Below are 26,507 nucleotides of genomic sequence, written 5' to 3' on the forward strand. Positions count from 1 at the left end.
ATGCATGCCTGTAAAAAGTGATTTTTGCCTCGCTTTAATACTGTTACATCAATGCAAAACCTTTAAACCCTGAGTATGTTACACTCCTTAATGCTTCCTGGACTTTCCTTTTGTCTTGGCCAACTTGATCTTTTACCATGTACCCTCTTTAATCTGTCCTACACTTTCATCCCTTCCTCCTCTTCGCCCCCTCATTCCCTGCTTTACAGTATGAGGGGCTGAGGACCAAATGGTTTAGGCCAGGGGTGTCAAACTCATTTTGGTTTAGGGGCCGCATGCAGCTTAATCTGATCTCAAGAGGGCCACACGAATTAACTCATTGCAAGATTAAATAGAACTAATAAATGTGGACTTGTTGTTGATTTTTATATTAAATTAATTTCACTTTTACACAATATATTATGAATAACCTCAGCGTTTTTAAGAAAAGTATGTGCAATTTCAACAATACTTTTACTCAGTTAAACATTTACTTGTGCATTATGCATAAGAACTGATCACAGTGATTATACAATGTTGAAAAACATTTATTCACATTTTTTGGAACTTAAAAACACTGTCCTACATGACAAAATACATCAAACAGATAAAAATTAAGAAATTATTTAAATTTTTCCACACCTGAAGCTTAATCTGCTAATTAAAACACAGCTCCCCTCGTGGACAATATAGGAACTGCATATTTTCAAATGAATGAAGTACATGTTTTTTCACTAATTGTTTTATCATTCTCTTCCTTTTATCTCCTCTTTCTTTCACCTTTTGTTTTTTTTCTTCTTGTTATTCATTTCCTCTCGTACTTTCCCATTGTAGTGTCCATATTATTTGAAATATTCCCCACATGAATCATAATAAAACTATTCACATTCATAAATCAAGTGGAGCACTATGGCAAAAGCAGTTCTGCTCCACTTGTGAAAGTCAAATCTGATGTGCTCTTTTTGGCATTAAGACAACAATTATTATTGCCACATTGCCAGACAGGACACTGGGAAAAAAAAGAAAAAATTTTTTTTTATTTTTTTTTTAATAATGATAATGCATTTAGCCACAGGGCCGGACTAAATTGTTCGGCGGGCCGGATCCGGCCCGCGGGCCGTATGTTTGACACCCCTGGTTTAGGCTGTCTTCTGTCTGCTGACCTGCCTCCACAAACTCTTCCACCTGCTAAAGGTTTCCACCTGTGGTCGCTTTACAACTCCCTTTACTATGTTTTTTTTCCCACCAAATTTGTCTTTGACAAAGTTGTTTATTTGTTGGTGTCTTGACTATTTTCACTTCATATTCTTGTTTTTACGCTGCTTTATAGTTTTACAGTGCCTTGAAAAGTGCTCACAACACTTTTTCATTACGGCTATGAACTGCTGTGTATTTAGTTTGCATTTTATTTGATCAACCAACACAAAGTAGTGCATCATTTGCAAGTAGAAGAAAAATAATCCAAGTCTTGAAACTCGTTCATTGCAAAATGACCTGCTTGTTTGGATGTAGCGCACCTGTGAACACAAGTTTCCAAGCCTTGCCAGATTTAACGTAACTAATTTGATCTGTACCATTGTAGGTCTGGGTGCATGTTTAGGGTTGTTGTCCTGCTGAGGTGTGAGCCTTCACCCCATTCTCAGGTCTTTTTTAGCCTTTACCAGGTTTTCTTCCAGGACTGCCCCGTGTTTAGCTCCAACCATTTCTCCATCAACTCTAAACTGTTTCCCTGTCGGTCTAAGGGGATGTTAGGGAAATTGTTAGTGCTCCACATAGTAGGCCAAGCACTTACATTTTTGGTCATATCTGACCAGAGCACCGTCTTTCACGTTTGCTCTGTTCTTTACGTGTGACTTCTGGCAAACCTTAAATGGGAGTTTGAATTGTTTTATTTCAACACTGGCTTTCTTCTTGCCACTTTTTAATGAAAGCAAGTTATGTATAGTATACTATAAAATTTTCCTGTCAACAGATTCTCCCATATGAGCTCTGGATCTGTGCATCTCCTCCAGAGTTACTAGGTCCTTATTGGCTGCTTCTTAATGCCTCCGTTACCTGGCCAGTCGCTTCAGGTGGATGACCGCATCTTGGAAGGCAGCAGTGGTGATATTTAATTAGCTGTGCTGGATTTTATTTACGGCTACCTGGGGGGTACAAAAGCACACCACACAGATTTTTATTTGTAAAAACATAAAGAATATCTCCTCCTATATAGTTAAGATGTTGTTTGTGTGGCTCTAAAACAAAACTTCCAAAAAAACACAGAAAGTTGTGATTTTTAATGTGAAAAAGTTCAAGGGCTGTGATCACCTTTGCAAAGAGGATGTACTTGTATCAGTTCTTTGGGTTATTGATAGAATTATTATTACTATGTCTATATATTTTATGTTATTTACTATTTTCATTGCATTTATCATATATATTTACTCTTTACTACTAAGAAGTTTTAAGGTTTTAGATCTCCTATATTTGCAGAAGGCCTGCAGAAAGCAGAGAAATATGTTGTGACTATAAGTGTTTACCGTGCATTTTTGATTTTTTTCTAAATTTGAGTATTTCAATGTGTGTCAGGACCTGAAGGAGAGCCAGAGAAAGCAGCAGGCGGCCCTGGAGAAGCTGCGTGGCATCAAAGAGGAAAAGCAGCGTGAGCTGAGCCGAAGGAAGGAACAGGAAGAGGAGAGGAAGCGACAAGAGGAGGAACGACGCCGCAGAGAGGAGGAGGAAGCTCAAAGGTGCGGAGAAGAACTTAACCGTGTTATAAAAATCTAAGTAAACATATTTAAGACTAAATTAGCTTTTTATTAGGGGTCCATTTCATAGTAACGCTAGGCATGTCTTCACAGGCGTATTAAACTGGAAAAGGAGCGTCAGCGGCAGGAGCAGCTGAGGAAGGAGGAAGAAGAGCGTCAGAGGAGGCTTGAGGAGGAGAGGGAGGCCAAAAAGAGGGAGGAAGCGGAGAGGGAGAGACAGGCTCTCATCCAGGCTGCCAGGGAGCAGGCCGAGCGAGAGCTGAGAGCAAAGGAGGAGGCCGAACGAAAAAGGAGAGAAGAGGAGGAGAGGAAAAAGAGAGAGGAAGAGGAACGTCTGAGGCAAATAGAGAGACGCAGGCAGGAGGATGAGAGGAGAAAACTGGAGGAGGAGAGGAGAAAACTAGAGGAGGAGAGGAAGAAGCTGGAGGAGGAGAGGAGGCAGGAAGAAAAGAGGAGAAAAGAAGAGGAGGACCGACGCAAGAGGGATGAGGAGAGGAAGAGGTTGGAGGAGGAAAGGAGAGAGGAAGAGCTCAGGCGGGAGAAGGAAGAGGAGGAGAGAAGGAGACACCGAGCAGCTGAAGCGGCCTTTCGCGATGCCGAGGAGAGGAAAAAGCACGAGCAGGAGGAGAAAAGGAGAAAGGAAGAGGAGGATAAGAGGAAGCGGGAGGAAGACAGAAGAAGGCTTCACCAGCAGCAGGACGAGGAGAGAAGGAAAGTGGAGTTGGAGGAGAAGAGGAAGAAGGAGGAGGAATCCCGTAAGCAGCAGCCCAACGGAGGGAAGATAGATATTGTGGCGGCTCTGCTGAGAGGACTGGAGGAGAGGAAGGGTAAGTCCATCGCCACGTCTCCTGGATTTAACTCTGTCGACACACTTTCTGATCCTGATGTGCTGCTGCAGGCGGACAGCCGAAGGCCACCCAACACAGGAAGTCCGCCGCTCTCACGCCCTTCAAAGCGCTTTACCCGTTCACGGCACGAAACAACGAAGAGCTCAGCTTTGAAGCGGATGACGTCATCGAGGTAACATCCCCAGGAGTCATTCTCGTGTTCAGACTAGGGCTGGGCGATATGGATTAAAAAATAAATCTCCGATTTTATAATACCAAATCCGATTAATCGATTTTTTTTTTCTTCCTCCTTTTTGTTTCATTTAAAGAAATTATTTTAAAACCTTGCTTTTATGTCAAGCATTTCATCAGGGAGTTGACCTGAATTCAAAGTGCAACTAAAAACAAGCTGTGAAACTTGTAAAACAAGATGGCAGCCGTGCAATTATAAACAATGAAAATATAACAAAACATTTGCTGCTAGTGGTATTACACATTGAGCTAAGAACAGGCTTCACTGCACTTGTGAACTTCAAACTAAGTAAAAAAAAAAGTAAATAAGTAAATGAAGTACCTCGTATTATGGTAAAAAAAAAAAAGTTTCTACTTAACAATATTTTGACAATACATTTGCCTAAACATATATTCAGCATCACATGCTGTTCTCGTCATGGAAACCCAATGAGTGTATTGGCAAAATAAAAATCCAGATTTTCCAAAAATGAAATCTTAAAGAATTGTAAATTCGAATTAATCGATTAAATCGATTTATCGCCCAGCCCTAGTTCAGACGTCTCCCGTCCTTCCTGATGCGGCGTAAGAATCGCTGTTCCCTCTGTCTCTCTGTCAGGTGGATGAGACGACGGAGCGAGAGGAGGGCTGGTTGTACGGCAGCAAACAGGGGAAGATGGGCTGGTTCCCGGAGAGCTATGTAGAGAAGGTCGCTCCATCAGAAGCGGCTAAGCCCCTCGCTGCCGCCCCATCTAAGCCGTCGATTCAGGCGCAGCTTTCCAACGCGCTGGAAGCTGTCAAGGCAACGGGGTCAAAGTCGGCTTTCACCCCGACTCAGTCTCCTCACTCTGCTCCCGCTGACACGCAAGGACAGGTAAGAACGTCGGGATATGCAGCTGCTCCCCCTCCCGCTCTGAGCCTTTTGAACGTCCTCTAAAGGCGTTGTCTCTGTTTCAGCCGGTGGTGGGGAACCTGTTGGCTCAGGCGCTGTGTTCCTGGACGGCAAAGACGGACAACCATCTGAACTTCAATAAGGACGACGTGATTCGTGTGCTGGAGCAGCAGGAGAACTGGTGGCTGGGAGAGCTGAAGGGGGAAAAGGGCTGGTTCCCTAAAACCTATGTAACCGTCTTAGGAGAAGAGGATGGATCGGAGTAAGTACTGATACACACAGGTGCATCTCTGTAAATCACAATATCATTGAGAAGTTCCTTTTTTTATGCATTAATTAAGTTTAAAAAGTTACATTTATGAGCTCACCCCAAGTGATTTATACATGCTGCATGTTTTCATGTTCATACCTTACAACTAATGAAAACCCAAAAATAGAGTTCTTCATACTTTTAGAACATTACATAAGGGCAATATGTTTTTTTTATTAAATAATTTAGAAAAATACAGACCTTACAGAACAGTTTATTATAACACTTAATAGTGTTTTGTCAAGGCTAAAACACATTTTTTCTTTATTACATTTAACTTACAAACCCATAATGAGCTCAATATGTACTAGCTGAGTAAATACATGCCTGCCTTTTTTTAATGACGACTCATTATTACTGTGATATATTCTTATTTGAATAAACCAGCAGCACTGAGTCATGATGACATGGGGTTCCTGTACAGAAGTGTTCACATAGGAAAGGTATTCATGGCAGGCAGATTTCTTCTTTTCTTTATGCTGTGTCATCATCCTCAGAAAGGATGATGACACAGCATAAAGAATATAACGAATATAAACAATATATATTTTCTATCTAAAGAGATTGTCTTTTATAAAGACCGCTTCAGGTTATGTTGATCTACTTCTATGGTTTGTTCCCTGAGTCTTTGAATCATTTTGTGACTTAGTTTTTAAAATGCTTTTCACAGAAGAATAAAATAACTGATGATTTATAGACCTGGTTATGGTTGATCTGCTGTCTGGTCTGTATTTAAAAAAAGTTATTTCTTCTTGTATTCACCTACTCACTCAACATGGTTTAAAAAGAAAAATCTATCCACACAGAAAGTACAGAAACAAAATGTTTAACTTTTTTTGCAAGTAAGCTAAAAAGAAAAGATCCATGAAATGATTTGCAGTTATTCAGGGTCCTTGTGTTGCTCGCCATCGACTCTGTTCCTCTGTATTTTTCAGACGTGTTTATCGGGTTATGTAAGAAAGATTTGGAATAGAAATATCCTTTATTGTCCCTTGGTGGAGAAATTCAGGTGTACCAGCAGCAAAGTGATGGGGACGTCGAATCATGCAGATTCCCACAATAGTGAAAATATAAAAACTCAAAGTAAGAATAAGAGACTGTAGAGTATGGACAGATTTACAGTATAAGAAAAAAAACTGCAGTTATTTAAAAAGGCTGTACTCAGATTCAGAAAATGTGCAACAGAGTAGGGGAATTTAAATAATATACATCTATACACCCAGACTATTTGAAAGAAATTGAAAAACTGACCAAATTGAGAAGTGAATGCTGATTGATCTGGGACAACACCCCTGAAATTTGCGTATGTTTTTATTTGACTTCAATGAGTTTGTACTTGCAATACTGTGTATTATAAATCTGGGCTGGTGTTGGGCATGAATGTTGCGGTGAAACTGAATCCTAAGCTGTTGAACTTGGTTTACCTGTCAGTCCGGTTCTCGTTCCTAACTTCACCTGTTTGCAGGCGTCAAGAGCAAAATCCTAACACCTAATTTCAGCTTGATGAGGTTACTGCTTATATTTCTCTGTATGCGTTTTATCCCTTTCCTGTTTTCTTGTTAAAGGTATATAGCCACGTAACGTTATATGCAATTAAAAAAAAAAAAGACCAAACCGTTATTAATTAAATACACCGATCTGCAGCTACTTTAAGAGGCTCAAATCAGAACATTTTCTCATGTCAATCAACTCTACGGTCATATTATATTTCCAGTGACATTCCAGTCTTTTGCCTCTTGGAATCATATAATTTTTTGCATTTTGTTTCACTGGATCTTTCTTCATTGTTTCGCTTCGAGATACTAATAGCCGTTAGCCGCTTCCTTATTTTATCCCCTTTTATCTCCTGCTGCGCATGTGCAGTGTTGTAGTTCCTCTGTTATTAAAAAATAAACCCGAAAGGCAATTTTTTAACTTACAAATTGAGCAAAAACAAAGCATAAAACACCAAAATAACAATTAACACACCAGTAGGATGTGATAATCTTTCATAAAAACTTTGTATGCAACCAGAGTGAGCTACTGTCGTATACATTTTCATAAAGTCAAATGATGTGGTGCCCCTTTTAAGGTTAGCTGCAAGGCAAATGGAAACGATTTTTCTAGTGAACTAATGTAGTTTTCCTCTGTTTATAGAGCCAAGAACTCCTCTTCAGATGGCACTGATTCTGTTGAGAGCCTTCAGCCTGAAGGTAAAGTAAAACTCACATTACTGTGGATTTACACCATTATTTTTAAATGTGCTGCTAATTTTGCATGAATTTTTTTTTTTTATGCCTGCACTGCAAAAACGGCCAAAGAAATTGGTAAAATGTTCTTAAAATGTGTCTTTTTGTCCTAGATATGAGCAGATAAATTACATTATCTGCCAATGGAATGAGTCTTTTGACCCCTAAAATAAGATAATTAGACATCCTGCACTTGAAATAAGATGATGGAGATGAGTTGTTCCTATTTTAAGTGCAAAAATCTTATTCTATTGGCAGATAATCTTATTTACCCACTCAAATCAAGGACTGATACACTAATTTTAATTTTTTTTTTTCCTAATTTTAGTTCAGTTTTTGCAGTGTGGTACAAAGGAAAATGTTATTCAGAATCAGAATCAGATATACTTTAATAATCCCAGAGGGAAATTGCTTGGTTGTTCTGGTCCGACAGATAACACCTGACTGCATTGTCGGTAGAGTTTAGCTGTTTTTTGTTTTGTTTTTATCGCAGAGTATGTGGCGCTGTACACATACGAGTCTCCGGAGCCCGGTGACTTGACATTCACAGAGGGAGACGTGATCTTAGTGAGCAAGCGAGAAGGAGAGTGGTGGCGCGGGTCGACGGGCGAACACACAGGACTCTTCCCGGGCAACTACGTCAAACCCAAGGAGGCAGATGTAAGGACACCCCGCACAAACCCGCATACTGTAACATTAATGTCGGTAGTGCTGCATGGGTTCAAGAGATTTGGAATATTTATCATTATTTTTAATCTTTAGTTTTCCGACATAGAAATTTGCGTTGAAGTGAAAAGGCACAAAAACTACCCTGATGATTGTAATTATCCTGTGGTCTAATTGACGACATTTCCAAACTGTGTGATTCAAACTAAGTTGTTTTTGTCAGCTTTTAAAAAAGATTTTTCCATTCCGTTTTGTGAAATTATCATTAAATGTTCCCTTTTATGTCTCAAAACATGGTTTGTGCTTTATCTTTATCCTGTAACAGTTAGCGACACAAATGCTCTACTTTCATTTGCGCCACAATACCACAAAATATCATTATTGCATTTTATCTTAAAGTGTGCCTTTATTTGTTTTATGTATGTTTATATGGATTAGAATTCAACCAAGGCATTTTTTTTCTCCCTTTAGACATCAAGTGTATCTGGAAAGAAAAAGCAAGGTACGCTCTTCTGATTTTCTTTCTCAACCTATTTTCCTTTTTATACAAGGATTATCGATCCTCTTTAAAGCAGTCATTGTTTAGTCAGTACACATTCATGATAAAAAGAGCACCTAATACACACTGGTGTACTTTTTTGTTTTGGGGTTTTTATTATTATCTTTGACAATTTGGCGTCATTTTTTTTAAATAAATGTTTGTTAAATATAAAAGCAACTTGACTAAGACCAGTGGGCTCAACCTGCGTACGTCACTTTCTGGGCAAAAGTTGGGCCCTATTTATTAAAAAAAAAAACAAACAAAAAAAAAAAACTTGGAGACTGGAAATTGGTGATGCAGATGTAAAAATCAAAATGTCTTTAGCTGACATTTAAGAATGTCTGTCCATTTCAGTCCCCTGGAAATATTTTATTAATATTACTTTATTCACTTGCCCATAACATTAACTCCTTATCGCCTTCCTATGAGTTACTTCATAGTGTGATGATCCATTAATTGAGTCTGTATGGACTTTTTCGGGTTATTTAGGGCTTATTCTTGTAGCCTTTCCTAAACCTTGGATACAGTGTCATACAGCAAATAATCTGGATTAAATTTGTAATTTATAAAGTGCAAGCGTTTAGATAAAATAGTTCTTGGATTTTGTCCAAAGGGAAGTTTTATTCTTGCAGGCAGGAGGCAGTCATTTACCAAAGTTTCTCAGTCCAAGACTTTGCAGTCAAACAAGCAAAGTTTCACCCCTGATGTGTTTAAGTATTACAGTAAAGTTTTTTTAAAATGTACAGTATGAACGTACACAATTTCTCCTTTTTGTGAATGTTTGCCGCAAATTTTGCCTCACACTGAGTTCCTTCGTGTGATGAAGTTTAAGCTAGATCTTGTCAACGGCTTCCCATTAATTATGACCAACTGTTAAAAAGAGGATAGAGTGTTTTATTCAAACCTTTTTTTATTAAGTGTACTGCTTATCCACATAACTTTAAAGCATGAAAATTAAAATCTTGGTGGCCTGCTACATTTAAAGTTATGATTGTGTGATGTGTGCAGAGATCGCTCAGGTGACCAAAGCCTACACCTCTGCTAACCCAGAGCAGCTGAGTCTGGAAACCGGTCAGCTCATCCTCATTTTCAGCAAGAACCGTTCTGGCTGGTGGCTCGGAGAACTTCAGGTTTGTGTGATAATTATTTCTGTTAATACTCTCAGCTCATCTTTGTTACTATTGAAACTATTTATTTGATGCTCTAAACCTTAATTTGTATCAATGTGAACTAGGGATGAACAATTAATCGCATTTTCAATATAATTGCGATTAAAAAAAAACTGAATTTCCAAATGGCAGAGGTCTGCAATTTTTGGCTATGTAACAATTAGGGAATTAGACCCGTCCTTTAGGTGTCAATAAAATGTCTAAAGTGGGTTTGCTCCTCATGGAAGGGAGGAGAGCTGCAGCAGAGAGATAATCTAATTTTATTACTTGTTTTAGAGTTTATATAATCATACATAGCATTAAGTACAGGTCAATCAGTTTAATACATAGACTTGCTTGTTGGTTGCACTTTATGTTCAACAAGGATTGATGTCCAATTAAATTAAAAGCTGTTCTCTTGAATAATATTCTGATCAATAGAAACATTAAAAGTTCTTGTTTTAAATAGTCCTTGTTTATAAACAGATTTATTTAGAGGCCATTTTTGTTGCTTGTGGTTAATGCGAAGAAAAGTCAAAATTGCAATTTTGGTTGAAATATATTGTAGGCAGAACGCAATCATTTCCGCTTCGAGTTTATATGCTGTGGGTCTTTTAGCAACTAATCCGCACGGCGAGGAAACGGATTGATTTGTTGTTTGTATATATTTAAAAACACATGATAAATTAAACTTGAAACAAATCGCAATAATAAGGAAAAAAAATCACAATTAGATTATCTTCCAAAATCGTTCAGCCCTAATGTGAAATATGTTGCTTTTATCCAACAACTCATGAGAAAGAGTTTGTGATTGTGAAGAGTCTGTCAGCATCCTCTCTCTCTGTGATTGAAATGTAGTGACCTGTGTGTGTTGATCTGCTCTGACTGCAGGCACGGGGCAAGAGACGACAGAAAGGCTGGTTCCCTGCCGCTAATGTTAAAATATTGGGATCCAACAGCGGCAAATCCACTCCAGCCCAACAGCCATGTAAGACGCACCAGCTCTGGATACAACATGGGGGATGTTGGGTTCGATGGGACACATCTGCTGAAAAGAATACATCCAAGATTTGAGAAATGACGGCAGTACTCTTTCTTCAGTGTGTCAGGTGATCGCCATATACGACTACACGGCCGCCAACCAGGACGAGCTGAGCTTCTCTAAAGGGCAACTGATCAACGTTTTAGACAAGAGCAACCCCGACTGGTGGAGGGGAGAAGTTAATGGGGTCACTGGCCTGTTCCCCTTCAATTACGTCCAGATGACCACGGACACTGAACCCAGCCAGAAATGTGAGTAAAACTTAGAATCTTTACGGAAAAAAATCAAAGCAAAAACGCGTGTTTTTAAATGGAGGCTTTTCTCTATTTCTTCAGACGCCTGAAACTAATCCTAACTCTGCTGATTCATTAAACTCGACCTGTTATCACTTTATAATTTCCGATCAAAGACTGTCCTTCAGTTTGGCTTTTCTTCTCATTGACCCATTGTTTTCCTCTTAACTGTCTTCTTCCTTCCTAACTTTTATTTCTCCGTCCCTCTTTCTCTTTCCCCCCGCTTTGTCCTTCTCCTTCTAGGGTGGTAGAAAGACTCTTCCTCCTCCACCACCTCTGCTCCTCCTTCAGGCCACAGAGACCCACTATCACACTCTGTTGATTTGATGGGGCGGGAATCTGGACTTTCTTCCTTGCGATTTATACCACTCTGCAAACTAGATCTTTTTGAGGGGTGACCAGTGAAAGTAGAGATGCCGCTCTTTATGTGATAAATTTGGGGTGTTGGAATGGTTTTGGAAACTTTGAATGATTTTTGGCTCTCTGTGTTGGTTCTATGGGTTGTTGAAACCTCTGTGCCTTTAATTCCCGCGTTTATTTCGATTTTATTTTTTTTTTTTCTGCCTGTTTTGGATTTTGAACTGGTGTTGTTAAATCTGCTAAAAGGTGTGTTAAATGGAGCGATAGTGGGTTTCTCTGTCGCTTGTCTATCTTTCATTTATTAGTCCTCTTACTTGTGTTGTTGTTGTTATCCAGGGCTTGATGTTTCCTAGACCAACCCTAAAAAATGGTCTCAAAAAGGCTTGTTGTTTAGCCATAGATTGTATGTAAAAGATGGACATAGCCTCCTCGCCCCCTGCTGGTCGTCAGGAAGAATGCAGAAAACTGCGTTCTCTTAATTGCCAGCAGGGGGCGACTGTGTTTGCAGACTGGGGGAAGGTTCTATAAAAGCCTATGGCCCTTCTTACACAGCCTTCATCTGCATTAAGAGTAGTAAGACACGCCACAGCTGCCATATTTGGTCATTTCCACTCAGGTAACAAATGCAGTTTAGCTTCGTATATCTGTGTTGTTCAGAATAAACCCTGCTTTGCAGAAGTATTTATACCCCTTGACCTTTTCATCGCATTTGCACTCTTTACAGCCACAAATTTCAGTGTTTGGGTTTTTTTGGGGAAGGGTGGGGTATTTAATATTAAAGATTAACACTGATTGGTGCATAATTGTGAAGTTAAAGGAGAATGGCACATGGTTTTCCTTTTTTCTTTTCCCCAAATCGAAACTTGGAAAGTGTGCCTTAAATTTTGTATTAAACTTCCTTTTATTCTGATACCCAAAGCAAAACCTGTAGCTGTCAACTAATTACTTTAATCCATCTGTCTTTAATTTAATCTCCGTATGAATGCAGCTGTTCTGCGATGGCCTCAGAGGTTTCATAGAAAACATTAGAGAGCAAACAGCATCATGATGACAGCCGACAGGTCAGCGATAGAGATCTGGAGATTTTGCTCTTGGGAGCCCTGCCTGGGTCCCTGGAGAAGCTGCAAAGCTTCACAGCAAAGGTGCGAAAGTCTGCTAACAGCACTACAATTTGTCGTGTACTCCACAAAAGCATCATGATAGGGTGACGATTTTACAAGGAAGCTGATCAGAGATCAAACAGTACAGGTACAGTACAGATACAATACAGGTAGGAAACCTTTCACAGGCTGCAAAATACACAGGACTGGGATGAAGTATTACTTTATAGCAGCATAGTGACTTTAAACAGTGGGATGTTCACATCATAGCATAGTCTAGATCCAGTTGAGAATCAGTGGCCTGAAACTTTAAAAAAAAATCTATGCAATTAATTGAGTCTTTCCATCTAATCTGGATTATTTTGAGCTATTTTTAAAAGAATGGGCAGAAATGTTAATGTGGAGATGTATGAAGGTGCTAGATGCAGCTCTAATTGCAGTAACAGTTGTTCATAGAAGCTAATGATCCAGGAAACCTGAATAAATGATGTATGCCTCACCTTCTCTTTATGTATAAAAAACAATAAAAAACCTGTGTATCATTCTCCTTCCACCTCGCAATGATGCGATACATTCTGCTGGACCGTCACATACAATCCCATTAAAATACACTGAGGTTTGTGGTTGTAGCAGAACAAAATGAAGAAAAGTTGAAGGTGTGTGAATGCTGACGCGAGGCTCTGTTTAAAAAAAAAAAGCTTCACAGAATCCAAAACGGCGTCTCTGATTAGAGGTTTGTCTTCCGCTGTCTTGGCTTTCTTTTACAGACAAGCGTTGATGCTGCTTTGTGACATCTCCGGGTTCAGAGGCTCACTTTGATCCCCCCCACACATTCTCCTCCGTACCTTACTAACAAGACGGCAATAAACAACAAAGGCTCTCCAGTCCCGCCTTGAACAGACTGTGTGAAAAGGCCAGTCAGAAAAAAGGACATTTCTTCTTACTCAAATCTGTGACTCTCAGTAATTGCAAGTGCAGGATTCAAGTATTCTTTAACGCTTATTTTATGATTTTTCTTTTAGCAAACAATGAACTAACACTAACAACTAAAACTAACAACAAGGTAGATGGGGCTTTTCTGCAGACCAAAGTCAGTCGGTGCATCCCTTGTGCAGAACTTTGCAGAAGCAGTACTCCAAGAAAGGGATGTTTCTGTGGCTGCGTCCATCTTTTATGTTCTCTGTGGCTATAAAATGGATGTTTTTATGCTTTGGTTTCTCATGTCGGGTTTGCTTGTTGCTGTAACCGCTGTGTGTTGATTTAGTGCCTCTGGAAAACGTCAGCCTGTCTCAGTTTGGGTCACAGGTGTTGTAATAGATTTAAAAGCCATAAGTGGTGTTGCGGTTGAACAAACAGAGCGTTGTGTTAAAGTTGTTTATTCCCCCCCCCCTCAAAGGAGGAAGTAAACTGTCATGGGTCAAAAGTGAATTTCTGCTGCACTTTATAATAATTCAATTACCTGTTTTCTTGCTGCTCTTAATTATTTTTTTTGAAAAATGTATGAATGTAAAAAAGGTAAAAGGAAATAGGCAGGAACAGCGTATTACAAAGTCTTCTTAACTTGTGATGGAAAAAAATGAGGCCAAGATCAATAATTTCAAATCTTTTTCCACCTTTTAATGTTAATTTTTTGCACAGCTCCACTGAATATAAAGTCTAAATAAAAAGCAGCAATAGCCTGGTTCTATAGGTCTACACAACCTTGACACAAGACATTGAACCAGTACTTTCCAGGCGTAGGGTCTAGGTTTGAAAGACCAAAGTCTTTTGTTTTAAAGAAAACATCCCGGCTAAAATATCTGAAAATCATGTAATGGAGAATCTCCTAAATTCAAGCCGGTTTTGGCCCAAAACTGAAAAAGGAGAGGGATTTTAATTGTTGACGTCAGGCGGTCCAAGTATACGTCAGAATCATTAAAACGAAGCTTTGACTGAATACGTGGTAAAAGATTTCTAAACATTCGTCATGGTCTCGTTTTCTGAGCACAGAAATCTGCCATTTAACCAGGGCTGTGTGCATTTCTGACGGCGCCACGTCTGCCAGATCAGCCTTTCCCAAATGCAGCAGGTCGAGTGTGCTTGAGATACGAACCTGACTAAGCACAAGCATTTTTTTTTTTCCAAATGAAACTAGAGACAACTTACTGACACAAAGCTGCTGAATGTACCATAAAAGAAGAGCTTTTAGCAGAACATATAATGGAGAAGGTGTTAATATTTTTTCTGATATGATGTGCTGTAACTACTTCTGCCTAAGACGGCATATTTTTCTGACTCTAAATAAAAAAATAAAGGGTTATTTGAGACAACAGTTTAGTGAAATCTATTTTCTTTTGCAAATGGAAGTCTTGCATCTTTAGTAAGCCTTACTGTGTGTGTTTATGTGTGCGTGTGCCTGTTCGGTGTTTTCTGTGCCAACACCATGAATGTGATTTAGATGAACTGATAAATGTAAAAAAAAGAAGTCTTTTTCATCGGTTATTTATTTGTACCTCCTGGATTCTCAATTTTTCCCAAACCAATACAAATTTTCTCACAGTTCTTAAAAAGAAAATCTTTCTAGGGAACATTTGTAGAAAATCACGTTTGGTATTTCTAGTTTTTCTAGCTTTTTTTTTTAAGGTGGGAAAGTAGAAAAATGTTCAGCTTGTATCTCCTCCAAACAGCCCTGAGAGCATAAAGAGAAAGGTGGAATCTCTCTTCCTGTTTTGGTACAAACAGATTTCAGAACTGAGGGGAGATAACGGCTGGAGGGGCGGATGAGACGAGTCAGGCAGGAGACAAACTGAGAGCCAGAGCTGTTTTACACAAAGAGAGAAAACCTTTAGCCACAGTAATGGCTTCACAGTGCAGATTTCAGTTTTTAAAGCTCTGGGATGAGACGGCCGATGAGGTCAGGGTAGGAGAGGAAAGAAAGGAGTCTCTTACTGAGGAGCAGTCACTTTGTTTGGGCTTCTCAGAATGGCACAATGGTGATCTTTTACACGGTAAGTGTTCATTTACTGGTTGAAATTATTATTGTTTTCCTTCTTTCCTTTTTTTTCCTCCTGCCTCCTTAGAGAAAGTATCTGAAATTAGCACACAGAATTGTTGTTGTGTCCCAAAAATGATTGTAACTTAGCAGTGCTGCGGGGGATTTAAGCCGAAATGTTTAGACTCTTGTTCCCGTCCTGCAGGGTGTTCAGACCCCACCAGCCTGGACTCTCTAAGCCCCCAGGAAAAGAAGAGACAAGGTTACATCCATGAGCTGATCGAGACAGAGGAGCGATATGTGGAAGACCTGCAGGTTGTACTGGAGGTAAAAAAATAAAAAAATACAAAAGTCCTGCAAATTATGTAAAATCATGTCACGAAACATTTGACAGTAAGATGTCTGTTTTTTTATTCGTTTTTTTTTTTAGATTTTAAGTTCTATACATTTATCTTATTACTTTGTTGTCTGTCTGTAGGTTTTCTTCAAGCCGATGTCTGAGTCCCGCCGGCTGAGTGAAGCTGAGATGAGCATGATCTTTGTCAACTGGAAGGAACTTCTGGCTTGCAACAGTAAACTTGTCAAGTAAATATCATGTGAATGAAGCTCATGGATCTACTTGTTTTGCTAAAATATACCCCGTTTACACTACCCTTTTTTTAACTTAGCCGAGACCAGTACGAGCTCGGTAACCGAGATAACTCTCGTGTGTAAATGGTCAGCAGACTGAACTCAACCGAGCTAGACATAACCGGACCGCACTAAATGGGGAGGTCTCGGACGGTTTTTTATTTTTTTTTATCCCGGTTATCTGATAACGAAGAGCGCATGAGCAGACCGCGTCATGCCCTTACAGTCAGCTGACTGTCCGCGGGTTTTCCGGCGTGTCTGGCTGCACGTCCCGATTCACACTCCATTCAGACAAATTTCAGACATTCATAATAATACTAGCTTCCTTACCGTGCCACACGGTTTCCAGTGATGATTCTGCTTAGCAGTGTGATGAACCTCAGCGTCTGTCATTGTTTCCGGCGTCTGTAAATCCTTATTAGACATCCGTTTGTCTCATCCACTTCCCAAAAGCCGACTCTCTCAAATAAATTCACCAATGGTTGCCTTCTTCCCCTGACTCTCCGCAAACATCGAAATATCACAATATCAAGCATAGCATCCTGAATGTTACTGGCGCCGCCGTTTTGATTTGCTCAGTCCCGCCTTCAATCCCAGAGAACAGTAGTACTGCAGATCGTCACTAGGAGGCGAGGAGCAACCTAGGAACCGAGATAAGCTTGGTGTGTAACCGGTCGTCAGATCGAGGCTCGGCTTGGTTAACTGATCCAAGCTCGGACTGGTCTCGGCATGGATCGGTTTAACAACGGTAGTGTAAATGTGGCTATATTTATGTTTGTCTCTGCCAGCTTTGCTCTCCTAGACCCTGGCAGTGATGTCCGTTTCTTTTTGTAAAACAGCCCAATCTGAACATCAATTTTTAATTCCTGCGATAGATTCTCCTTTGAATTTAGGTCTGGACTTTGACTAGGCCATTCTAACAAATAATCTGTAATGTAAACTATTCCACTGACGGTTGTCGTCCTGCTGTGATGTGGACCTCCACACCAGTCTCAAGTCTTTTGCAGCCTTTAATTGGTTGTCTTCCGGTCCTGTATGAGCCGTTTTCCCATCAACATGTTTCTGTGTTTCTGCTGGAGAAACGCTGGGCCACTGCATAATGCTACCACCACCATGTTGTACTGTGGGGATGGTGTGTTTGGGGTGTAGTGCAGTGTAGGTTTTCCCTACCTACCACTTTCCATTCATGCCAAAACATTCAACTTGAGTCTCATCTGAGCAGAGCATCTTCTCCCACATGGTTACTGTGTCGCCTACATGTCATGTTGTAAAGCTTAAATCTGTTGTTTCCTTCACAATGGCTTTCTTTTGCCATTCTGCATAAAAGTCTCATCGGTATTGTACACAACTAATAGATATCTAGTCACAGACCCAAGCTGTGGATCTCTGCAGCTCCTCCATAGTTACCACAGACCTCTTGGCTGCTACTCTGATTAAAGCCTTTCTTGCCTGGGCTGTTAGTTAGATGGACGGCCAGGTCTGTTTACCTTTGCTCTGTGCCATAATCTTTACATTTGGGAGTGATTGATTGAACAGCGATCTATAAAATCTCCAGATTTTACAACCTAACCTTCCTGTAAACATCTGCACATCATCCTTGACCTGTCTGGTCAGGTACACACTTAGCTCAAAAGATTTATAGCTGTTTTAAAACCATGTCGTATTTTTTAGGGCACTGGACACCTCAGGTGTGTCGAGGCTATAGTCCTCGCTGTGTTTCCTGTTTTGGTTCATTTGCTGCATGTCTTCCTCTTTCTTGTCACATTTATAGTTTAATAAAGGCCACTAGTACCCCAAAATCTGTATAATCTGCTAAATAATGATGGTACTTTTTTGGTTTACAACACGAAGCTCCAATAAAAGCTCAAACTTTATGAATACGCTACTAGGTTCTGGGTGCTATATAAGGGCAGCTGTTAATATATTTTTCTGACCATAAAATTTACAGATTTTATCAAGTTGGTGTTTACAAAGGATTACATTTCATATATTTAGGGCTCTCCAAGGTCGTAAGAAAGCCAGTGGGGACAACGTGCCGGTGCAGATGATCGGAGACATCCTGGCCTCCGAGCTGTCCCACATGCAGCCCTACATCAGCTTCTGTTCGTGCCAGTTCGACGGCGCCGCGCTGCTCCAGACTCGCACCGACAATGAGCCAGATTTCAAAGCATTCCTCAAGGTAGGAGGGCGGGGATAGTAAGTAAAAGTTGGGAAAGAGGTCAGGAAACAATGGAGCTTTGGTGCAGAAGCAACATTTACAAAGAGGGATGCACATTGCTCACTTTGGGATTTTGGCACAGGCTGAATATTATTTTTGATATTAATGTTTCTTCGGCTAATATCTCCTCTTCTTTTGGTCAGAAAATAGCAACAGACTACAGGTGTAAGGGCATGCCGCTGTCCAGCTTCCTGCTGAAGCCCATGCAGAGGATCACGCGCTACCCACTGCACATTAAAAACGTAGGTCTTCCAGTTTATGACCTGACCGTGTTACTTTCTGATCCATCATCGGCTTTGTTCATGAGCTACGTTCTCCGGTGTGTGAACAGATACTGGAGTGTACAGCAGAGGGCCATCCTGACAGAGGTCATCTGAAAGAGGCTCTGGAGAAGGCCGAGGAACTCTGTCAACAGGTTCTTAAGCTCATTTTGCTCCCAGTCATAAGTTATAGATCTTTGGTCTGCGTGCAGCAGCATCCAGGTGTTTGATTCATTTCAATGGATGCTCCTGTCCAGGTGAACGAGGGCGTTAGGGAGAAGGAGAACTCTGACAGACTCGAGTGGATCCAGAACCACGTACAGTGCGATGGAGCTGTGGAGGTATCCAACGTCAAGCATCGATTATTCTAATATCGGCAATCTAATTCAGAAGAATAATTAACCTTCTCTCTTCTCACAGAATTTGGTCTTTAACTCTCTGACTAACTGTTTGGGCCCCAGAAAACTGCTGCACAGCGGTAAGGTGAGTAATGCCGGCTCTTCGTCTAGTCAAACGGTCAAGTGGGTCTGCGCGTTCTGAAGAAGAAAGTTAGATTTATAAATGTTTTTAAATATAAAAGACAATATCAAGAACTGGAGTGTTTATTTGATAAAAAAATAATCTTTTTTATAAAAAAATCAATTGAGCAAAAAACTTGAAATCTTAGCCCCTAATATGTCCTTTAGATTCTTAATGTTTGTGTTGCTAAGCAGAAAAAATGCAGCTTCCTTAAAATGACAGGAAATTTACACATCAGTTTTTGAAAACTACATAAATGAGAAATATTCATTTCAGATATTAAGTATATTTTGGTATTTTAACCCTTTAAAGGCCAATAGCGAGAAATATTAATTTAATTCATTAAATATAGTTTCCTTATTTTGTGTTGTTATTTTTTTTATTAAAAAAAGGTCACTTTACATCAAAGTCCTCCCTTTACTAGTTAAATGTGCAAAAAATGTTCTCGCTCAGTTTCAAGTACAAGTACACACACACCAGGGGGGCACCCTTGTAGAAAAACATCAAATTAAAGATTAAAATGTTGTTTTTTTGTGTGTGTTTTATTGGGAGATTTTTTTTTTTAATCGGCAACAGATGCATCAGGTTTGGGGTCACTTAGCCATTTTAGGAAATATATATTGAACTAAGACCACAGATCTAAAATGTAATCTAGGAAATTTGAGCTGTATTGAAAATATTAGAAGAAAAAAAACCTGTACTGCAAATGTCCCTTAGCTCTCTTAAAGACTAGCTTAAATGTGTTTTTTTTTATGCTTGAAAAGTAGATTTTTACCTGAAAAAAAAAACAGTTCATATCCAAGATTTTCAAACTGTATTTGCTTTATTTTTTTGTAAATCACTTAACGTGTATTATTTCAGATGTACAAGGCAAAAGGCAACAAGGACCTCTGGGCTTTCCTTTTCAACGACTTCCTGCTTTTAACTTACGCTGCCAAACAGTTCACCTCTTCGGGGCCTGACAAACTGTTCAGCAAGAGGAACAATGTCCAGCTCAAGATATATAAACCAGTAAGAAACCTTACCTGTTATATTCAAAGATCCACCAATCAGAGACCTGTGCCCATTTGGTTTGATTTTTTTTTTTTTGTAGGTTGGGATCTGCCGCTGATGACGGCATCAGAAATAAATCGTTTGTTAGCCTTCCAACCTTTATGGTCATTGATTTTAGCTTTCATTGATCATTTATTACAGGAGCAGAGGCAGCAATCCACCATATGAGTGAGAGTGAGTTGCTATAAAACTCCCACAACCTCAGTGAACCACAGACAGTGAAAATAGCTTCTTCACCTGACTTCATTTTTAAACAGAGATGATGCTTAAAAGGGCTAAATTTCTTAGTGCTACCATGTGATGCTGACAGCAACACTCTTCAGTGTGGATGCTGTTACAGACAGGAGAACTCTGAGATGTGGTGTGTTCACACATATGAAAACAATCTAACATGTCAGATTCAATCCTGTTTCAATTCCCAGTAAATGTCTCTGTGCGTTTGCAACGATAATTTATAGTCATTAATTTTCATGCTGTTTGCATGTTTCTATATATGAAAGCCATCTTCTGTTTCCCATAGCCTGTGCTGCTGAACGAAGTTCTGGTGAAGCTTCCTGATCCCTCCAGCGACGAGCCAGTCTTCCACATCTCCCACATCGACAAAGTCTACGCACTGAAGACCGACAACATCAACGAACGGTAGCAGCACAGAAACAACCGTTACACTCTGAGAAATTTAGCTAGTTCTGCGGTTTTACGGACTCTGTGTGTCCTCGTGTTGTCAGGACGGCCTGGGTTCAGAAGATTAAGGTGGCTTCTGAGGAGTTTATCGAGACTGAAAAGAAGAAAAGGGATAAGGTTTATCAAGGTTGGTCTCTCAAACCGGCCATATTTTTCTCTGGAGTGTCTTGATCTCCCTTAAATCTTAAATGTGTGTTTGCAGCTCGTTCTATGAAGGGCACTGGAATCGGCAGACTACTCGTCACCGTCTTGGAAGCCACCGAACTCAAGGGAGCAAAACCCACCGGTGAGTCTAATCACATTAATGTGAAATTGTTTTCTTTCTTGTCTCCGCCTCCTTCTGCATCATGGGTCCTTATTTCTCTCCTTCAGGTAAAAGTAACCCTTACTGCGAGGTGACCATGGGGTCTCAGACTTTCACATCCAGGACGCTCAACGACACCCTGAACCCCAAATGGGGCTTCAACTGTCAGTTTCACATCAAAGATATCTACCAAGATGTCCTCTGCATCACCATCTTAGAAAGAGACCAGTTTTCACCAGATGGTAAGCGGCAATCTAAATGCGGCTTTCTAGTCTTCCTTTTACTAACCTGACTCCGCCAGATAGATTTGCTCCGCATATCCATCTGGAAAACTTCCGTTGAGGTAATTTTGGGAAGGGGTGAAAATACTGGTTAGCTGATTGGCCTATGTTGGTGATAGACGGGCCAAATAAACCAATCAGATCAATGAAGCATATGACGTACTCGTCAACATGCTTTGTCGTCGCTCGTAACAGAGCGACCTGCTATTTTTACTTTATTCAGTTAGTTTTTATTTATTCTTTTTTTTTTTTTTTTATCAAACCCCTGGCAATTGTTCATAGGAAATTGTACTTCTTTCTGTATTATAAAGCATTTTCTAATAAAGCTTATTTATATAAAAAAAAATAAAAATAAAATAAAAAATCGTAACAGAGCGACGACGAAAACACAACCACAAGCCAAGCTACTCTTGCTGCTGCAGGTAAAGGCTCGTTAGCTCAGCAAATAAATACTCTGTAATTCCGATAAAACTAGCTCGATAGCCACGCTAACGCTAGTTTCATCAGCTGAAGCCGCCATGTTCTTTAGACTGGACTGTCACGCTTCTCGTTGCGTCACACCTCAACCCGCCTCAAAGCCAACGCTGATTGGACGTTCGTTTGGTGAACGGCTCCAAATTTTCTTTAATGGAAAGTAGCCAGACTGATCTGCGAGTGAAACCTTGAAAGCTCGCGAGATCAGGATGGTCTCACGAGGCTATCCTTTCACCTCTTGGTCAAATAATATTTCACCCGTTCTAATTCTGATTGTTATTTCCCCCCTGTAGTTTCAGCGCCATTTCTGGCCCATTCTAACATGCATTTTCCCCCTCCTGCCTGTGAATTTGACAAAAAGCCATCCACTTCTTATTTTGTGTTCCTTCAGCCACTTTGAATCAGCACTACAGTGGACTACCATGTCTAGGGCAGGCGACAAAAAGTTGTAGTTCTATATTTGTTCATAAATGGTGTGCATTTTTGTACAGTGAGACTTGGCAGAGCTTCGATGCCATATACCCTTCCTGACACAAGCGGGGTTCAAACCCAGGACCCCCGCATCAAAGATGCTGATTTACTGCGCTACACCTCAGAGAGATGGTGGTGTGCATTTGCATTAAGACACCTTTATTCTGACCTCTCAAAACAAAATTCAGTGTCTCCCCTGAACGATGTCACAGCTAACAGAGCAACGGACCAGGTGTACCTACTATGAAGAAAAAATGACAGAGAACAAAAAGTTAAAAGTTGAAATCACAAATAATGCAAAGTGGAGAACAGTAGGAGAACTCAGCAGAGTGAGAGAAATAGACCCTGATTTCCTCCAGTAGCCTAAGCCTATAGCAGCATAACTATAGAGGTAGCTCAGAGTAACATAAGCCACTCTAACTATAAGCTTTGTCAAAATGGAAAGTTTTAACATTAGTCTTAAAAGTAGACGGGGTGTCTGCCTCACGGACCAAAACTGGGAGTTGGTTCCACAGGAGAGGAGCCTGATAGCTAAAGGATCTGCCTCCCATTCTACTTTTAGAGACTCTAGGAACCACCAGCAGACCTGCAGTCTGAGAGTGAAGTGCTCTGTTAGGAACATACGGGGTAATCAGAGCTCTGATATATGATGGAGCTTGATTATTAAGGGCTTTATACGTTAGAAGAATAATTTTAAATTCTATTCTTGATTTAATAGGAAGCCAATGAAGGGAAGCTAAAATTGGAGAAACATGATCCCTCTGGTTGATTTTCATCAGAACTCTTGCTGCAACATTTTGGATTAGCTGAAGACTTTGAACTTCCTGATAGTAAAGAATTACAATAGTCCAGCCTTGAAGTAACAAATGCATGAATTAGTTTTTCTGCATCATTCCTGGGCAAAATATTTCTAATTTCGGCGATATTCCTGAGGTGGAAAAAGGAAACCCCGGAAACCTGTTTAATATGGGATTTAAATTACATGTTCTGGTCAAAAATAACACCAATTTTTTTACTTTATTACCAGAGGCCAATTTAACGCCATTCAGATTAAGAGATTAAGAAGTTTATTTTTTAAAGACTCAAGTCCAAAGATTAAAACTTCTGTTTGGTGCATATTGCTGGAGAGAGGAATGTCTGGGTTTCTCTCCTGGAGCTGTTCCCCCACCACTCAAGTTTGGATAAGTGGAAGTCAATCGATGGATTGATGGGGAGCTACAATTCAGTGGTTTGGATCAAAGCGTAGTCATGTGTTATAATGGCTCTGTCAAATGCAAACCTAAATTCAAATGAATGTCTGTGGCAAGACTTGAAGATTAGTCAGTTGGTCTCCATTTAATTTAACCGAGCTTGAGCCAAAGAAGAATGTAGAAACATTTCAGTCCTTTAATGGGATCAGGTAGGGAATGTGGGGAAACTGCATGCAAACGCACATTTTTGTGCTTCAGATGCATCACTATCCTTTGACTTCAGTCATGTGGGTTTATCAAGTAAATTCTTAATAAATAGGTAAAAGTTTCCGTGAGATGTTGTAAAAAAGGGTTTATGTAACATTTAATGTTATTACTTTTGCCCCTCCCAGCTGCCTCTAACATCAAACCATTATTTCTCCTCAGCGTTCCTTGGCAGGACGGAGGTTCCTGTGGCAACCATAAAGAAGGAGCTGGAGAACAAGGGACCGGTGACCCGGCGTCTCCTGTTGCATGAAGTTGCAACGGGGGAGGTGTGGGTGCGGCTCGACTTGCAGCTCTTCAAATAGGAGGACGACACAAGGACCTGTGGCCTTCGCAGTAACCCCCCGAATGGGAGCAATTTACCAAAGAAGACAAGAAACGGAACTGTGAACTGTGTTTCATGTACAATGCCTTAAAATGCAATACTAACCTGAACTAATACCTCCTAAGATGTTGCCCCCATCCTCTGGTTGGGATTTGAAGCTGGGGGGGGGGCATCTTCTGTATCCAGCAATAGGAGTTTTTCTTTCTGGTTTTCCTCCTTTTAGAAAGGAAAACATGAGCTATGGTTTCCATTTGTATTTACACTGTAAAGGGTTCAAACCGAAGACACCTTTTAGTTTTTTTTTAGCTGTAAAAGCAGTAAAATTACACACGCTCTTCTGTAATATCTCACTGTTTCGTTCCAGTAGCCGGGTTTTATTCCCTTTTTGCCAAATCTTCTCAGCCAGGACCAGCCACCTAGTTGTTGATCAAAGTAGCTGTGGTTTTATTCCAGCTGTCAGCACAGGTGTATGTTAAAGTTTTAATCTTTTTTCCTGAGGAAACGCTGACTGACTTGATTTTCCTCAAAGGCTTCAGCAACAATAGACGACAGATGATGGACGGCAGCATGGACAGCAGGAGGAGAAATGTTATTTTGTCGCTCTCTTCTTTGGGCGGTTTACTAATGAAGGCAGAGTGTTGCTCTGAGGTCAAGTTACTACACTGAATACTATTTTATTTTTTTCTTCTGGTGTGTATGCTACATTTCCGAAGTTTAAAGATGCCCAAACTGTTAGTAAGCTGGGAAGAGTGTACTTAAATCTATTGAAAATGTAGCTTTCGAAGGAAAAATCAAGAAAAATGTAACTTTAAGACCTTTTTAAGTTTTTCAGAAAAGGTCAGACTTGATTATGTTCTTAGCTGTTTCCTCCTGTTGGCAAAATCAGTCAAGGCCAAAATAACTTTCAGTGAACTTATCAGCTGCAGACCTGCATCCCTCTTCCTGTTTAAACAGGGTTTACCTTTTCAGGTGGCTCAGATAAGTCATTATAAACGGATCCCTCCACTCTTATGATGGGGTCCACGTCTGTCGCGTCAGAAGTCAAATTCGGTATAAAATCTTGGTGAGGTTTTAGGATAGAAAAACTTTGTAGTTACTCTACGGAAGCCCTGAAAGGTCATTTCACATTTTCTTTGAGCTCTTTTTACCAAGTCTGACCAAATGTATGTCTTCTCCTCCTCATCAACCAGTGACTCTTTTTACATCATAATAATAAAAATAACTTCAGTGTGTTACTATTATTACTGAGGATAAAAGGGATTGTTTATATATTTAGTGATACTAAATCTATAAATTATTTTTATTGAGAAGAATGGTTATAGTTAGTGTTATAGTTAGCATTTTAGAAGCAAAAAAGGATATTTTAAATCAGCACTTAAAAGGCATAAACATAAATTTTATAATCTATTGTAGATTTAAGTCAATCTCAAAAGAAAAAAAAACAAAAACATTTGTTCAGACTCAGATATTTCTTTTTCTTTGTTTTAACTACTGTCCAAAACTACTTTTTTTGTTGTTGGCTCATTCACATAAAAAAAACTTTTGATTTCGTCCCATAAATGTGTTTTTCCCCTCCTGCTGATAAGTCATAAAGTTAGAAGACAAAATAAACGATAAAACATGGCTTTGTGAAAACTAAGTGTGCCCTTCAGGGCTTCCGTATATTCCCTGCTTTTTATTCTCTCGTCTATAGTTTTCCTGTTCTGGATACAAACTGGCCTAGTATTTATTTCTTTATTTATGCGTGTGACTATCTAAAGGTTTGGAGACCTTTCCTGCATCATGGGCTGCGTTAAGCCAAGTTTGTGGTTCACAGGTGTGACATGAGTTAATAAAGCATGTTGATACTGTTTTAACCTTACTGCTAGAAGACCAAGTCAGACCTGCTGCATGTATACTATCGGTTTTGTTTTGTTCAGTCGGGTTTTTTTTTTTTAAAGTGTCGCATTAACAAATGTTTTTTTGAACTCATAGAAAATGTGTTAGTTGACTTTATTATGTCTTATCTGTATATTGGTGGTAAACTTGTCCTGAGTTTTAGTTTTTTTTCTGTAGAAATTTGCAATGACTGCCACTGTGCCTCTTAATATTTTTGGCCTTTACATGACTCTGAATCAGGTTTTCAGAAGGCAGAATAAAAACATTAAAGCTGATCAAACTGTGTTTTACCAACTGGTTATAGAAAATGATTGTGCAGCACTAGACGCACAACTCCTGCTGCAGCTGCGACCTTTCAAAACAAATCACTCCAAGCATTACATTACCACGCCACCGCCGTGTCCCAATTTCATGTCACAGCTGAGAAAATTCTCCTGCCATTTCTTTTAGGCATGAAGTGTCTTCAAATATGTGGAAGTAAGTCTGTTTGAAATAATTCGCATTGAAATTACACGGGATACGTTTATTCACCCATATAACAGGATAAGCATGCTTCCCTGCAGTAAAAAAAAGCCAGTATAACCACTATTATTTCTAAGGTTTTAATATAAACAGTTGAAA

General features: G+C 39.8%; 1 protein-coding gene across 2 annotated transcripts in view; it reads left to right on the top strand.

Annotated features, from left to right (window-relative positions):
- The window catches only part of itsn2b (intersectin 2b), a 53,563-nt gene extending 27,387 nt beyond the window's left edge, over positions 1 to 26,176 (top strand). For both annotated transcript variants that reach the window (XM_036136529.1, XM_036136530.1), the window contains exons 17-40: positions 2,551 to 2,711; positions 2,823 to 3,556; positions 3,628 to 3,749; positions 4,407 to 4,661; positions 4,745 to 4,941; positions 7,126 to 7,181; positions 7,711 to 7,877; positions 8,355 to 8,385; positions 9,433 to 9,554; positions 10,464 to 10,560; positions 10,674 to 10,865; positions 15,544 to 15,665; positions 15,817 to 15,923; positions 17,964 to 18,147; positions 18,330 to 18,428; positions 18,518 to 18,601; positions 18,704 to 18,787; positions 18,867 to 18,929; positions 19,827 to 19,976; positions 20,539 to 20,657; positions 20,744 to 20,826; positions 20,902 to 20,985; positions 21,072 to 21,245; positions 23,846 to 26,176. In XM_036136529.1, the coding sequence (XP_035992422.1) occupies positions 2,551 to 2,711; positions 2,823 to 3,556; positions 3,628 to 3,749; positions 4,407 to 4,661; positions 4,745 to 4,941; positions 7,126 to 7,181; positions 7,711 to 7,877; positions 8,355 to 8,385; positions 9,433 to 9,554; positions 10,464 to 10,560; positions 10,674 to 10,865; positions 15,544 to 15,665; positions 15,817 to 15,923; positions 17,964 to 18,147; positions 18,330 to 18,428; positions 18,518 to 18,601; positions 18,704 to 18,787; positions 18,867 to 18,929; positions 19,827 to 19,976; positions 20,539 to 20,657; positions 20,744 to 20,826; positions 20,902 to 20,985; positions 21,072 to 21,245; positions 23,846 to 23,988 (3,630 nt within the window). In that variant the 3' untranslated portion in view covers positions 23,989 to 26,176. The remainder of the gene's footprint in view (positions 1 to 2,550; positions 2,712 to 2,822; positions 3,557 to 3,627; positions 3,750 to 4,406; positions 4,662 to 4,744; positions 4,942 to 7,125; positions 7,182 to 7,710; positions 7,878 to 8,354; positions 8,386 to 9,432; positions 9,555 to 10,463; positions 10,561 to 10,673; positions 10,866 to 15,543; positions 15,666 to 15,816; positions 15,924 to 17,963; positions 18,148 to 18,329; positions 18,429 to 18,517; positions 18,602 to 18,703; positions 18,788 to 18,866; positions 18,930 to 19,826; positions 19,977 to 20,538; positions 20,658 to 20,743; positions 20,827 to 20,901; positions 20,986 to 21,071; positions 21,246 to 23,845) is intronic.
- Positions 26,177 to 26,507: the final 331 nt, after the last annotated feature.

The sequence above is a fragment of the Fundulus heteroclitus genome, chromosome 4 (assembly GCF_011125445.2).
Source record: "Fundulus heteroclitus isolate FHET01 chromosome 4, MU-UCD_Fhet_4.1, whole genome shotgun sequence".
In the NCBI taxonomy this organism is placed as follows: Eukaryota; Metazoa; Chordata; class Actinopteri; order Cyprinodontiformes; family Fundulidae; genus Fundulus; species Fundulus heteroclitus.